At 38.6% G+C, this 14,247-nt stretch overlaps 1 protein-coding gene across 8 annotated transcripts in view; it reads left to right on the top strand.

Moving 5' to 3' along the window:
• The window catches only part of Dlish (Dachs ligand with SH3s), a 206,694-nt gene that overhangs the window by 157,488 nt on the left and 34,959 nt on the right, over window positions 1-14,247 (top strand). Inside the window, exons 7-9 of one of the 8 annotated variants that reach the window (XR_011017519.1) lie at window positions 3,004-3,119; window positions 4,478-6,093; window positions 6,188-6,302. The exons of 4 other annotated variants lie outside the window; for them this stretch is intronic. Coding sequence is in view for 1 of the 4 variants with exons in the window: in XM_067135170.2 (XP_066991271.1) it covers window positions 3,004-3,027 (24 nt within the window). In the remaining 3 variants the exon portion in view is untranslated. Of the gene's footprint in view, window positions 1-3,003; window positions 3,179-4,477; window positions 6,094-6,187; window positions 6,460-14,247 lie in introns of those variants that run through there. 3 more of the 8 variants (XR_011017518.1, XR_011017520.1, XM_067135170.2) reach the window with 3 other exon arrangements.

Here is a 14,247-nt window from a genome sequence, read left to right as displayed (position 1 = left end):
AAGGCACGTGAGTAATGCTTTACCTTACACCTCTTCCCTTTCATCAAACTCCTCTCAACCTCTCCTCCTAGTCAGTCCTCAACAACCTTCGAGGGTTTTCCGTGGTTTCCCATTTTCACACCAGGCAAATGCTGGGGCTGTACCTTAATTAAGGCCACGGCCGCTTCCTTCCAACTCCTAGGCCTTTCCTATCCCATCGTCGCCATAAGACCTATCTGTGTCGGTGCGACGTAAAGCCCCTAGCAAAAAAAAAACCACCTTCGAGGACGTCACTCAGCTTTAACACTTGAGGTGGAGTGGTCGACGCAGGACGGGCAAGGAGGTGAGTGACCAGATGGGCACTCAGTTTACATTTCAATTGAATTTTTTCTGTAGTTCACTCATATTTTTTTCTTTTTTAGGCCCATTTTGTCAACACACAATCAAGTTCAACTTGCGTCATCAACATAACTCCACCTTCCTCATCTAATCAAGGAAGCTATTTTAATATGGCATTACCATCACACTATTTTCTGTACAATATGCATATAACAACATTTTAATGTGTGTTTTAACTGGACTTCATGCTTCATATTATGTTCATGCTGCACCATTTTAACATTCAAGATTGACAAGGCACCAACATGCAGCGTCACAAGATTTAAAGACTTTTCGTTTACTTTTTTCAGCGTGTCCTCACCTTATTTTCAATGTTTGTATGTGTGACTGAAGATGTCCCATAACAGAACGAAACATGTATCACGAATATAGTCTAATGTAGTCTTTTCAATAAAGACAATTACAGTACCGTATTGTAAAGGTGGAATTATAAATTTAAATTTTCACAAGTTGATACTTTGGCAATACGGGCTCTAATATGAAATTTAAAACGTGCACTGTAGATTATTACATAAAATTTAAATATTTAAATGATGTTGAATGAGAATCACTTCCTAAATAAATTTAAAATCTTCAAGTCTTATCTTTTTCTTCTTTTTTTCTTCCTTAAATGATTAAATGCTAGTTTATACAATGGGTTCTCATCTGTAATTCATTCAAACTTTATTCAAAGTGATTTTTTGAGCAAGATAAATTTTTAAACTTCCTAAACTATTTATGAATTTTTTTCCTTTTTGGCTGAATGTATTAATTCCATGTCATTAGAAGTGTCTGTAAATTTATGATTACCGAGCTCGATAGCTGCAGTCGCTTAAGTGCGGCCAGTATCCAATATTCGGGAGATAGTGGGTTCGAGCCCCACTGCTGCCAGCCCTGAAGATGGTTTTCCATGGTTTCCCATGTACCATGTACCTTAATTAAGGCCACGGCCGCTTCCTTCCCAGCCCTAGCTCTTTCCTATCCCATCGTCGCCATAAGACCTATCTGTGTCGGTGCGACGTAAAGCCAATAGCAAAAAAAAAAAATTTATGATTGTTTTCAACCATATACTCTCCCATTGCTGAATATCTTCGATGTTTGACTGCATTAACGTGTTCTTTGTACATTATAGCCAAACTTCTTCCAGACTGTCCTATGTATCGCTGATGAAGGGAATGTATTACGTTCCTGAAACATGTTCAATGAATAAATGGTTTTCAATGATAAAAGTGTATTGACAAGGTGGATTCAAGCATATAGTATTTTAAATAGTTTTTATTTCGTTCAGCAATTGGCAGTCATAAAAATTGTGAATTTTTGTGTTTTAGGGTTTATAAAGACGTTCTTTGATGTTAAGGCTGTATTCCTTAGGGTTGATGTCAAGAATTTCCATGCTTGAATGCATGTATTAATATTTGTACCTTGTATCTAGTAAATTGTTGGCAAATGTTTGAGTGATCTGATTTGTTCTGTGTGTGTATTGTTTTGAAATTTTGATTGCTTTGTGTAATGTAGAATTTGGAACATTTACTGGATTTGTGTGCATTATATATGTCTGCGTACTAGATGTTGAATTTTGTGAGTGTTTTTTTTTTTTTTTTTCTTTCTTAATTTTGAATGCTGTCTTGTATCTTAATTGTCAGAATTTTTTGAGAAAGTTTTTGTGTCCTTTTAAGCATGTTAGCATGACAGAGCTAGTTAGATCTCCCAAGGACCATCACTCCGAGGCAAACACCTGAAGTCATTCACCCGAATGGGAATTTCCTCGAATCCAATTTTTTTAACTACTTTCCCTCAAAAACCTTTTCCTTCTGAATGGCAAATTCCAGAAAATTAATAACCAAGAAAGGTTTCTAAAAATTATTTAATACAGAAAAATTGATATATTTCTTTATTATACAGTAATAAACTGCCATACAAATGAGTTGACAGTTTTCTCTACTTGCCAGATTTAAATTATGTGTGAATTTTCATAAACTGCCATACAAATGAGTTGACAGTTTTCTCTACTTGCCAGATTTAAATTATGTGTGAATTTTCATTAACAATTTTAAACTTTGACGCATGTTAAGCAGAATCACATGAGTTTCTGTTTCCACATTTTCTTTGTAATTATCATACAACAAAAGATTTCTCCTCAAGAGGCCCTTGTGTAATGTTCTGAAACTTCTTCCATATCGACCCAAATTAATTAGCTGCCTCTGTGGATCCGTGGTAGAGTGTCGGCCTCCGGATCCCAAGATAGCGGGTTCAAACCCGGCAGAGGTAGTTGGATTTTTGAAGGGCGGGAAAAAGTCCATTCAACACTCCATGTCGTACGATGTCGGCATGTAAAAGATCTCTGGTGATACATTTGGTATTTACCCGACAAAATTAATTAAATCTCAGCCATAGACGCCCAAGGGAGATCCGGTTTACTCTAGGTTCGCTAGGTGGCAGACAGAGTAAACCGGAACGTCGAAATTGACGAGCAGACAGCCAGATGGCGTCAAATCGAAATGTCTGCAAACGGTAGCTGAGGCCATATAATTATTAGTATTAATTAGCAATACTGTATGGTACCAACATGCTTGGGTTCGTATTTTCCAGTCACTTTACAATTTATATTAGAGAGAATTATGCTTTTACCTCTTCTTGGCTGTACAGTACTGGAATGAGACAGCTGTGTGAGACCGTATTGTTGACTCAATCTTTCCCTTCAACAATTATGACCTATAATGGGCTCATTGCCTGGCGGCAATGGAGATGGCTGCTCACTTAAAGTAAGTATGCATATTATTGCTTCATTTTGCTTTAACCTTAAGTTTTATGTGTTGCGTATTATCACCGATACATTTAGTTGACTGCCTGCATTATGTTAGAATAGGTAGTTTCACAAGTATGGCATATACAGTGGAACCTCGATATTTCAAATCACCTCAGGACCTAAATTTTATTTCGAGTTATTGAAATTTTGAGATATAGAGAAGGCCGTTTTTGAGCAGGTATAGCACATAATTGAACCATATGTATCTACAGGCTTATACTGAATACATTATTTTTAACAGTATTTAAAAATATAGACACAAACTCTCTCTTTTACAGCATCACTTTAATTATAACCCTTATTATAGTAACGTTTTCCTTTTAAAGACAGGATACAGTACATAGAGTAGTACCAGGTGAGTTGGCCATGCAGTTAGGGGCGCGCGGCTGTGAGCTTGCATCCGGGAGATAGTGGGTTCGATCCCCACTGTCGGTAGCCCTGAGGATGGTTTTCTGTGGTTTCCCATTTTCACACCAGGCAAATGCTAGGACTGTACCTTAATTAAGGCCATGGCCGCTTCCTTCTCAGTCCTTTTTCCTATCCCATCGTCGCCTATCTGTGTCGGTGCAATGTAAAATAAATTGCAAAAAATTTTAAAAAATGTACAGTAGGGAAACAAGAAACATACCTTGCTTAACACCTTTGGAAAAAATCTGTTAGTCTCTTCTATTTGTTACTGTTAATCTTTCCTCCCTTCACATTGAAACTTCTCGTCAATACCACGCAGCCAAGATTCTTAAATGGGGCTTGTCATCCGCGACTTCGAGGGTTGCTTCTGTACTTGACCTTTAATTAATTCACACACCCGAGAACAGCGAGACTTCTCCAATTTTCCGATCACTAGAATATTTAGTTTTTCTGTTCCCCTCATATTAGCTCCCAGCATCTCCGTACTTGTTAACTGTTCCTCACAAGCAACAAATGTTGTATTGCATATTTAATGTTGCACAAGATTCGAGTTACAGAATATTTTTTGCTTCAAGGGAGGAAATGGTTGCTTCAAAAAATTGAGAAATTTGTGTAATCGAATTTCAAGTAATAGAGAAATAAATACACATGAAGAATTGGACAAACGGCCAGGAAATTTAAGTTACTTCAAGATACTGAAAATTTTAATAATGGAGGTTTGAGATTTCGAGGTTCATCTGTTTTTGCATGTAAACAGCGCCGGTACCGTATGATACCGCTAGGTCAGTACCATGTCTCTACAATTGTTTTTGTGCTTTAAGAGGCTAACAAAAGTTGTATATGATAGTTTTGTTGTCCTTATAGTACACAAATGTTAAATGTTAGTAATTTGTTTTTTTATTCTAGGAAGCTCATACTTAAGGAAGTCCTTGCCATGCTTGATCGGGAAGATTTAGACGTCAACCAGGTTCATACTGAGCTACCAGATGCCACAATTGTGCCCAATGAAGACTCTCCTAAAGAGGATGAAGAAGGTCTGCTTGATAATCTGAGTAGACTGCAGCTGTGAGCACAAGCAGAAATGGTCATTGGAAACCAACCTATTGAGTAATCAGACAAGGAGACCATTAATTCTCATTCATTGTGTGATGAGGGCTCCATTATTTTGGCTGGTGATTAGGACAATCTATATTGACCCACTTCCAAGAGAGTATATAACACTCAGATGCTGCTTCGGCACAGAGTATTACTTGAAACAAAAAACATGTAAAGCGAAAATGGGTTTCAGAGTCAGACTTGCCAAGCACGAGTACTTTCTTCCCACAGGCAGACTACATGCAGCTGAGGGAAATGTCCGCTGTAGATATATTTGAAATGTTTATTGATGACAACATAAATTGTTTGTTTGGGTTTCTTTTTTTTTTTTTTTGGTTGAAGAAACTAAAAAATACGCTCTTTTCCTCATCATCCTGGATCTCAAAGTAACCCCTGAAGAGATTAAATTTTCCATCGGGGTACTTTTCCTGAGTTGGTACGTTATGTTGCTGGAGAAAAAGAAGGCTGTGGAAGAATGCAACAGATGTATGTAATGAACTGGTCTACAATTCAATCTGCAGAGAATGTTTTATACAGATTGTTTATTCACTGTGCAGACAACACTAGAATCTATACTGGGGATAAAATATGGAAGATGCACCCTCTCATTCAGAAGTTACTGGGAAAATGTAAGAAACATTTCATGGCTAAACAGAGCCTCGACTTTGGTGAGAGTATAATAGCATACTTTGGTAGACATAGCTGCAAACAGTTCATAAGGGGAGAACCAATAAACTTCAGATATAAAGTGTGGTGTGTGAATATGCCCGCTGATTACCTAGGGAACTCTGACAAGACCAGGGCCGACTGTTGTGATACGAAGCAGACTGCAGGAAAGCAATATCTCCATTACTAGTAATGCTGTATAATGTACATATAAAAACATTTTGCTCTTATTTTGAAGACCTATTTATGAATTTCGCTCTTATAACCCACTTGAAAACGTGTAATTATGAAGGAACAGGCACTTTATGAGAGAATAGGATGCCAGTAGACTGTCCCCTCAGTTTCATGAAACAAAAGGAGATGCAGAGGAGCGTATATAAGAGAGGAATTGTAGTCCTTTGGATTGACAACGCCTTTGTCAATGCTGTACATCTTGCCATGGTGTCTCCCCTGTAAACAATATTCCATGGCATTCCGAGCACTGAAGAAAAAGAAAATCAATGTGCCACGCTCCAGGATTTTCACAGAATACAATCAATATTTAGGAGGAACTGATCGTATGGATGGGAATATCTCATTGTACCATGTAGCCATACAATGAAGGAAGTGGATGTAGGTATGCATAATGCGTGGATATTGCACTGAAAGTCTGGTGGAGATCTGCGTCAGCTAGACTTTACACATTCTGTGGTTCAGAGGTACCCGACCCGATTCAAGTGACCCCCAAAGGTGCCAGGGCATAGTAGCATTTCAAAGCTCAGGTAAAATACAATGCACTTAGATTTAGCCTTAAATATGACTATCATTTTGTCCCAGAGACCATATTCTAACAACATTTTGATTTATTCTTTACAGTGTAGACCTATCGGGGGACATCTGCCGTACTGGACCACATTCTTGCTCCAACCAAGCAAAGACACCGCTATGCAGGATAGCAGTGTACTTGACGTGTGTACAGAGCGTGTAAAATGTAATGTTGGCTCTGTGTTGATTGTTTTGTTAACTGTCATGTTAAAAGCTAAGAATGTGCTGCCTAGAAACCCAGAGCTAATGTCATTGCAGTGTTTATGAGAAATTCAAGAGTATTCTGGCTCTCGAAAAAATAATTTATAATAAGTTACTTTAAATTCTTAATAAAATATATACTAAACACACCTGCATTCAGAACTCAGTGTTATTGTCGATCAGCAATCTCCAATACACTCCTTGCAATCAAGCAACAGTAAGTTGGTTATCGGATAATATATATAATTCAGAAATGTTCAGTCAAAATGTCTTAACGATTAGACGGGATAGAGGGTCGAAAGGAGGGGGAATTTTCATTTGTGTTAGGTCAGAGCTAAGCAGTACATTAAAATGGGTTCTTCAAGACTGCAAAATAATTGGGCTGGAGGTAAATAATGCACCCAATAAACAAGATATAGTCATTATTGGAGTTTATCGCCTGCCGAAATAAGGTTTAAACACGGTCACACTTTTTTCAGAATTGACATGTGCAAATATTAGCTATGGGAAAGGAACTATAATTGCAGGAGATCTAAATCTACCATTAGTAAACTGGGCTGGGTCAACTATGGGGGGGGGGGGGGGCCTATTGCAGGGAGCAGTTAACTTATTAGTGTGGAATAATGGCTTTTCCCAAGTTGTTACAAAGAACACACGTAAATGAACACTTTTAGATGTTTTTCTAGTCAGACCAGATGACATAGTTATATCCCATGATGTAATTCAAGGGATTAGTGACCAGAGTGCAGTGGTGCTCTATCTCCCTTGGGGAATTTGTAATACGAAGCTTGTGGGAATTTCTAAGACTATTTGGTGCTATGAAAGGGCAGACTCCATAAGTTTCCAAAAGTATTTGAAGTTGTGCTATACTAATTGGTTAAAGGAGGGCAGGGGGATGGACAACATTTGGGAGAATTTCAAAACCATTTTAAACACTGAACTGAATCATTTCGTTCCCACATAGACAATTAGGGAAAATTCGGATACGCTGTATTACACCACGACTATCAGGAAGCTTAAATGTAAGACTAGGAGAGCGTTCAACAAAAGAAACAATAATGATGCATGCAAAGCGAAGTATAGAAGTTTGGTGAAGCATTTACTAGCAGGAAAGAAAATGGCTGAAGAGAAATACCTTGACAATATCCTAAATGAAAAGCGAAATTCCTGGAATTCTTTAAAAAATATATATATACAAAGATTGAAGGGAGAGAACAAGTCAATTCTTTCTCTTTGTATAGGAGGGGATTTATTGGTGACAACAGATATAGATAAAGCGGAAGCAATAAATAAGCACTACGGAAAGGTTTTTAATGTGGTGGCACAGTTATTCAGGGACAATTTTCCAAAAACTAATAATGATTTTCAAATTAAAGCTTCATTATAGTGTAAAGGTCTATCCAAACTCAGAAAAAATAATTCTTGTGGGCCAGATTCTATTTCCGGAGAGGCACTTAAACTCGGGGGTGAAGCAATCCTACCGTACTTAATGAGAATCTTTAATATATCACTGAACAATATGAAGGTTCCAGATGATGGGAAATCGACCAATGTAGTACCTATTTATAAAGGGGGTGACGAGCGACTTGAATAACCACATACCGATAAGTTTGACATCAGTCGTATGCAGACAAATGAAGCAATTAATAGTAGATTATTTGATGTTAAAATGGGACTCTTCTGGAATGATATTTGAGAGGCAGCATGGTTTTAGGGAAGGTTTCTCTTGCAAAAGCCAACTCTGTTCCATATATCAAGATATGTCAGATAAGCTCGACAATGGGTCAAGGATTGATAGTAGTAATTGATTTTGCCAAGGCATTCGATCTTGTGCCACATGACATCCTCCTTAACAAATTAGCGCATACGGACATTGACATCAGAGTGGTGAACTGGATACGAGAGCTCCTCATTGGAAGATCTCAGAGGGTGCACGTGGGAGAAACGCTATCTTCTCCAATAAACGTTACATCTGGTGTGACTCAGGGTAGCATTATTGGGCCAATTCTTTTCATAATTTATATCCGTTATTCGATAAAGTCTGAAGTGCGCCTCTTTGCTGATGATTGCGTCATATACCGTGAGATAAAGGCAGAGGAGGATGAACTATTGCTTCAGCAGGATTTAGATACGATTGAAAATTGGGCGTGTGAAAATCGAATAAAAAATCCACAGCGGAAAAAGCAAGAAATCCTGTTTCAGTAAAAAAGAAAAAAGAAAAAAAGGGCAGGAAAGAGGGATTACGAACCTGGAGGAGAAAGTGTTGTTAACCCCCTGTGGGTGGGGGACGGAGACGAAGAATACACCCACGGTATCCCCTGCCTATCGTAAGAGGCGACTAAAAGGGGTGACCAAGGGATGATTGTTTTAAAAGCATGAAACTAATTGTGATTAGTACCACCACATGGGGAATAGCATGGGTCGCTTTTACTTGCTCATAGAACCACTGTGTTAGGTACCAAATAGGTTTGTGATTAGTAGCAACAGAGTGCATTTCTGGCTTTTACAGTACCTGTGACTAGTACCATTTTAGGAGCGACACCATGGTTCTGCCTTGCCTATGATTAGTACCCACTATATGAGGAAGACCACGGGATAGTGCGAGTACCTGTGGTTAGTACACGTATGTGATGAACACCAAAGGTTTGCGTTGCCTGCAAATGGCGCCACAATGTGCGAAACACCATAGGTCTGTATTCCATGTGCAAATTTCATTACCTGTGAGTATTACCATAATGTGTAGAATACCGCGAGTCTATGCTACTTTTGATTAGTACCGCAACATGACAGATACCATGGTTCTACTTTCCTAGCGATAAGTACCATTATGAGGGGCCGATGACTTGGATTTTGGACTCCTTTAGACTACAAGCATAATCGATTCAGGGTTGTTTTTTTTTGTTTTTTTTTGCTCGTTGCTTTACGTCACACCGACACAGATAGGTCTTATGGCGACGATGGGACAGGAAAGGGCTAGGAGTGGGAAGGAAGCGGCCGTGGCCTTAATTAAGGGCTGCCGACAGTGGGGTTCGAACCTACTATCTCCCGAATACTGGATAATGGCTGCACTTAAGCGACTGCAGCTATCAAGCTCAGTCGATTCAGTATTATGCTGTAGAAACAGTCCCTTAGTCAGTAATACTATTAATTTACGTCAGTTTCTGTGAATGTGAGGCATTGTGGGTCAGATCGACGGATTGTTTTTAAATTCATATCTATCCATTTATTCTTCGTCCTCACGTTTTGAATTCTGGTTAGTGGAGGATTTTGGACTTTTAATTTGTCATTACATTTTGTCTCATTTTGTACCATTAAGGGCCAGTGACCTAGATGTTAGGCTCCTTTAAACAATAAGCATCATCATCAAAGTGTTGTTGAAGTCGGTAGCTGTAAGTACTTAGGTTTTACTATTAGAAAAGACATAAACTGGTCAGAGCAAGTGGAAAAATTTAGTTAAGCAATCCTGGAGATCATTACATTTTATTATGCGGAATCTCAAGAAAGCTAATTCTGGTGCCAAAAGTAAAGCTTGTAAATATTTGGTAAGAGCGATTCTCGAATATGGACCTGCGTGCTGGGATCTGTACAGGTTATGTTTAATAAATTGCCTAGAAAATGTTAAGGAAGAGTGATGCGTTTTGTATACAAGAATAGGAGGAATACCATTAATTGGTAAAGTCTTGAATCTATAAGAACTTTAGCTCGACTGTGTGGTCTTTAATAAATTAATGTTGTATGGTCCACCTTTTTCAATACACTATTGTGCAATATTATTGAATTACATTACTAAACTAGTGACTAGTTTTGGCCTTGGCTGGCCATCTTCAGCCTTAATGTAATACATCTAATAACTAAACAAATATAAAAACACACATTTGACATGAAAACTAATGTACAAACACACAGTTAACATTAAAATCTGCGATGAACTAAGTGTAAAATCTGAAAAATAAATTAGGTTCTAAATTCTTAGCATCTGGAGTATGCTCATCATCCAGACTCTTTCTTGTATTGTATCCCACTGTCAGCAGCCCTGAGGATGGTTTTCTGTAGTTTCCCATTTTCACACCAGGCAAATGCTGGGGCTGTACCTTAACTAAGGCCATGGCCAATTCCTTCCCACTCCTAGGCCTTTCCTATCCCATCGTCACCATAAGACCTATCTGTGTCGGTGCGACGTAAGGCCACTAGCAAAAAAATAAAATTAGGGCCAGAAACCAGCATACAGATGTGGGCAAATGGAATAAATGATTATGTAGTAAATGGATTTAGTAGTTTGCCTAGAAGGGTATGAAGGATATAAGGTAAATTCAGCCAAATCACTCAGACTCTGAATTCTGGGTTAATTCTGGTTAATGATTGAAAATGGACTGATTTGTCTCACCTTTTTTCTCTCTCCTCAATATTTTCTCAAACTCTCACGGTTCAGTAACATTGTAAGCATACTTGATGAAACCCAGGAAGTTCATTCTCTAATAACACGCTTGCTGGTGTGAGTTCAGGATAATCACTTGCAATATGCTTCAGCCTGGTTTTCACTAATTCTGCATCTGTGGCCTCCTGCTTTGGGGCGTGAGTATGTGGTGATTCCTTAACACCTTTTAACCCTTTGACCTACCAATAATTTTGAAACAATTGTGCCTTTACATACTATTTATATTTTCGGTTATTTTAAGGAAATGCTGAAGACTATATATACAGATGTTACACACATATAAACTACCTTTTTTTGCATTCCACCATACATTTATGGTTTGGAGAAGTCCCCTTACGTATGGAACACTAAACAAACAGGTGTCCACATGCCAAGCAACCTCTCATTTGATGTACTCTAATAATGAAGTATCTTTGAAGAGCCCCATGTTGCACAACTGTGCATCATCTGGATGGCTCTTAATTTCTTCCGAGTTGAAGCCATTTTTGATGGGTAGTAGCCAGTATATTGATCCTGAGGCATCAAGGGAATATTATGAGTGTGAGGGGAATTTATAAAAGATGCAAGATATTTACAGATATAAGTATGAAATGAATTATTTTCATATTATACACTTTCATTGTGAATCTGAACATCAATATGCTCAAGCCAGTCCTGAATAACATCATCTGCGCCACTCCAGGCTGCTGTCGTATTTGTTTACAAAGTACACACGTTGAGGTGTGTTTTAGTTTTCTTAGTCCAGAAGCGAGTTATCGTTTATGAAAAAAAATTAAGTTCAGGTAATTCCTGACATCAGTTAGTTACATTTTAAAACTTACAGAACACAGCTTGCTGGCTCAGTATCCGTAAATATGTGGCTCTAGGTCGTCATGTGCATGGACGGAAGTGTGCTTCAAAGTATGTTTGCTCCTTTCACTCATGGGACGGAACATTCCGTCAAAGTATGGCATGAGATTAAAACCCAAAGGTCTTCTCCACGTCAACTCGTAATAGCCCTAGTGTGACGTTCTCTTCCTTTTGCAGTCTCGATTATGTTTTGCCATTGGGTGAAACTACACTAACTGGCAAAATTAATGGATCGCTTGAATTTTCAAAGGAAAAAGCCTGTTAAATTGTGAGACACTTGTTTAATTATTTACATTGATTATTTTTGTTACCGGGTTTTAGCGGTAGGTAGAGGCGTAAGAAGGTGCGGGCGTGAATGGGTTTCAAACTACGGAATCAAAGTTAATGTAAAAGTAATTTAAAATTTAACTAGGTTATATTTTCTTTTCAAAAACAAAGCAATAACAGACATGGCAGGTACAATGTAGCAAAACAAGGGGAGATACAATATTTACAGGTTTTGGGCTTCACGCCCTGACTTCTGCGATCAGCTCAGTTTTACCACAAACACAAGTTTTAACAGAGGGGCAGAAAACCCCATTCATCCCTAGGAGCCCCTGGCTCCGAATTACACAGAAAAGCCTCCACGAGGCATATGACACTCCATTTTCAAAAGAGCGATCCGCTCTTAAAATTTAAGCCTCTCAAAGGCCAAACCAAACTCTACCTTCAAGCTGTCCTTTAAGGACGTATTCACAGGGGTAAAATACCCAACCTACAGAGGTCTATTACATGAAAAGAAGGTTGATTACATGACCTCTAAAATAACAATTTGAGAGGAGGCGATCTTGCACTCCTAATACACTTTGTTTTTTGTTTTTTTAAAACCTAATCTGGCTCTGGGCCGCTAACGCAAGGGCTAATCCCATACTACAGAGGTGACTTAGAGAAGAACACTTTACATTACATAAACGAAGAATAGTTTGAGAAAATAAGTTCACCTCAAAACAAATGTGAGTGGGAGCTCGAGAGGGTTAGCACTCTCTATCCCAATATGTAGCTTTACAAGAAAAAGATGAAAAGAGTAATTACATTTTAGGAAAAGGCTACATGATGGAAATGCTTCGAACCCGCCGCGAGTGTTAAACTGCCGACCTAGCAAGAAAAGAAGTTATTAATAGGCCATTACCTGGTGTTGAACGGCTGAAGAAGAAAGAGGCGCTTCCCGCCTCCTGCTATGTACTTAATACACTGAAAGATGGAACAGAAGTGGCCCGGAGACCCCAAAATCAGCAGTTTATATCCTCTCGCGGAAGATTCTAGGCGTTAGGGGAAATAAAACACCCTCCCTCAAAGTTTTTATTGGTTCGGGAAAAGAAACCCCTACATAGAGGAAAAAGAAACACATTATTGGTGGAAAATTAATTAAAGAAATTCGGGATTGGCTAGATCCAAACTAAGGGGAAAAAGAGGGGTATACAGCCAACTTAAACAATGACAGAAGGAAATTTAACAAAGAACAAACTCTTGAAATAAAAATTTCTCCAACAAAATAGTTCTTTGACTCCGCACTAGGTCGCACTATTGTTGATCTTCAGTAGTGTCCTCTAGAAGAGAAAGTTCACACTTCTTACTTCAAGCGAAACAAAAACACATCAAAAGTGACACAGTTCAAAAACTCAAAATTTTCCACGTGGTGACATCTTCTGAGAAAGTAGAGAATTAATAGAATAGATAAAGTTCAACCTTCCTCCAGAAGAGGAGTTTCAACTGGCGCAACTTTTAAATAAACAGAGTAGAGGTGTACCGCCCGGTACAATTTTCATGAAAAAAATATCTTAAGTAACTAAGGGTAATAATGACGACAGATAACATCATCTTGGAAAATTCAAGTGATCCATTAATTTTGCTGGTCAGTGTACTTTTTAACATAAATACCTTATACCCATGAAGTAAGAGTTTATCTCCTTTGCCATCTGAACTAATAATTTGAGCAGCCATGCTCCAAACATGTGCGCATGGATATATAGCAACGGAATAGATTGTTAGTTCGGGTGTTTGCATGATTCAGGCTTTTTGATTTGGGGAAAAATAATAATAATCGTATGGCCTCAACTACCATGTGCAAGCATTCTAATTTGACACCATCTGGCTGCTTGCTCATCAGTTTTGATGTTCCGGTTTACTGTACGCCTACTAGATGCCAGAGTAAACCGAATCTTTCTTGGGCGTCTTTGGCTGAGTTTTAAGGATTTTTGTCGGGTAAACACCAAATGTGTTACCAGAGATCTTTTACATCGATATCGTATGACATGGATTGTCGAATGGAAATTCTTCAGGTATTTCTATTCTAGGTATTGTCCATTCGTTTGCGGAATTTTATTCACGGGAATGGACTGGAACCACCACTGTTTCATCCTACTGGATACTACTGTGACGTCTTTGGTGGGGGGAGCGTAGGGGAAGGAGGGATGGGCGGAATGTTATGTACTTATTTGGTCGGTGGGGGCGTGTTAGTAGGGGATAATTGGGAAGAGGCCGTGTGGCCACCAAAGATGCCACACTGTTACAATACACGAAGTGCGAGCTCAGTAGTATCCAGTCGAGCTGGCATCTCAAGCGATACAAACTTGCCACGCAAGACACG

This window comes from Anabrus simplex, chromosome 1 (genome assembly GCF_040414725.1).
Source record: "Anabrus simplex isolate iqAnaSimp1 chromosome 1, ASM4041472v1, whole genome shotgun sequence".
Lineage (NCBI taxonomy): Eukaryota > Metazoa > Arthropoda > Insecta > Orthoptera > Tettigoniidae > Anabrus > Anabrus simplex.
This window is presented reverse-complemented; position numbering and strand designations above follow the sequence as displayed.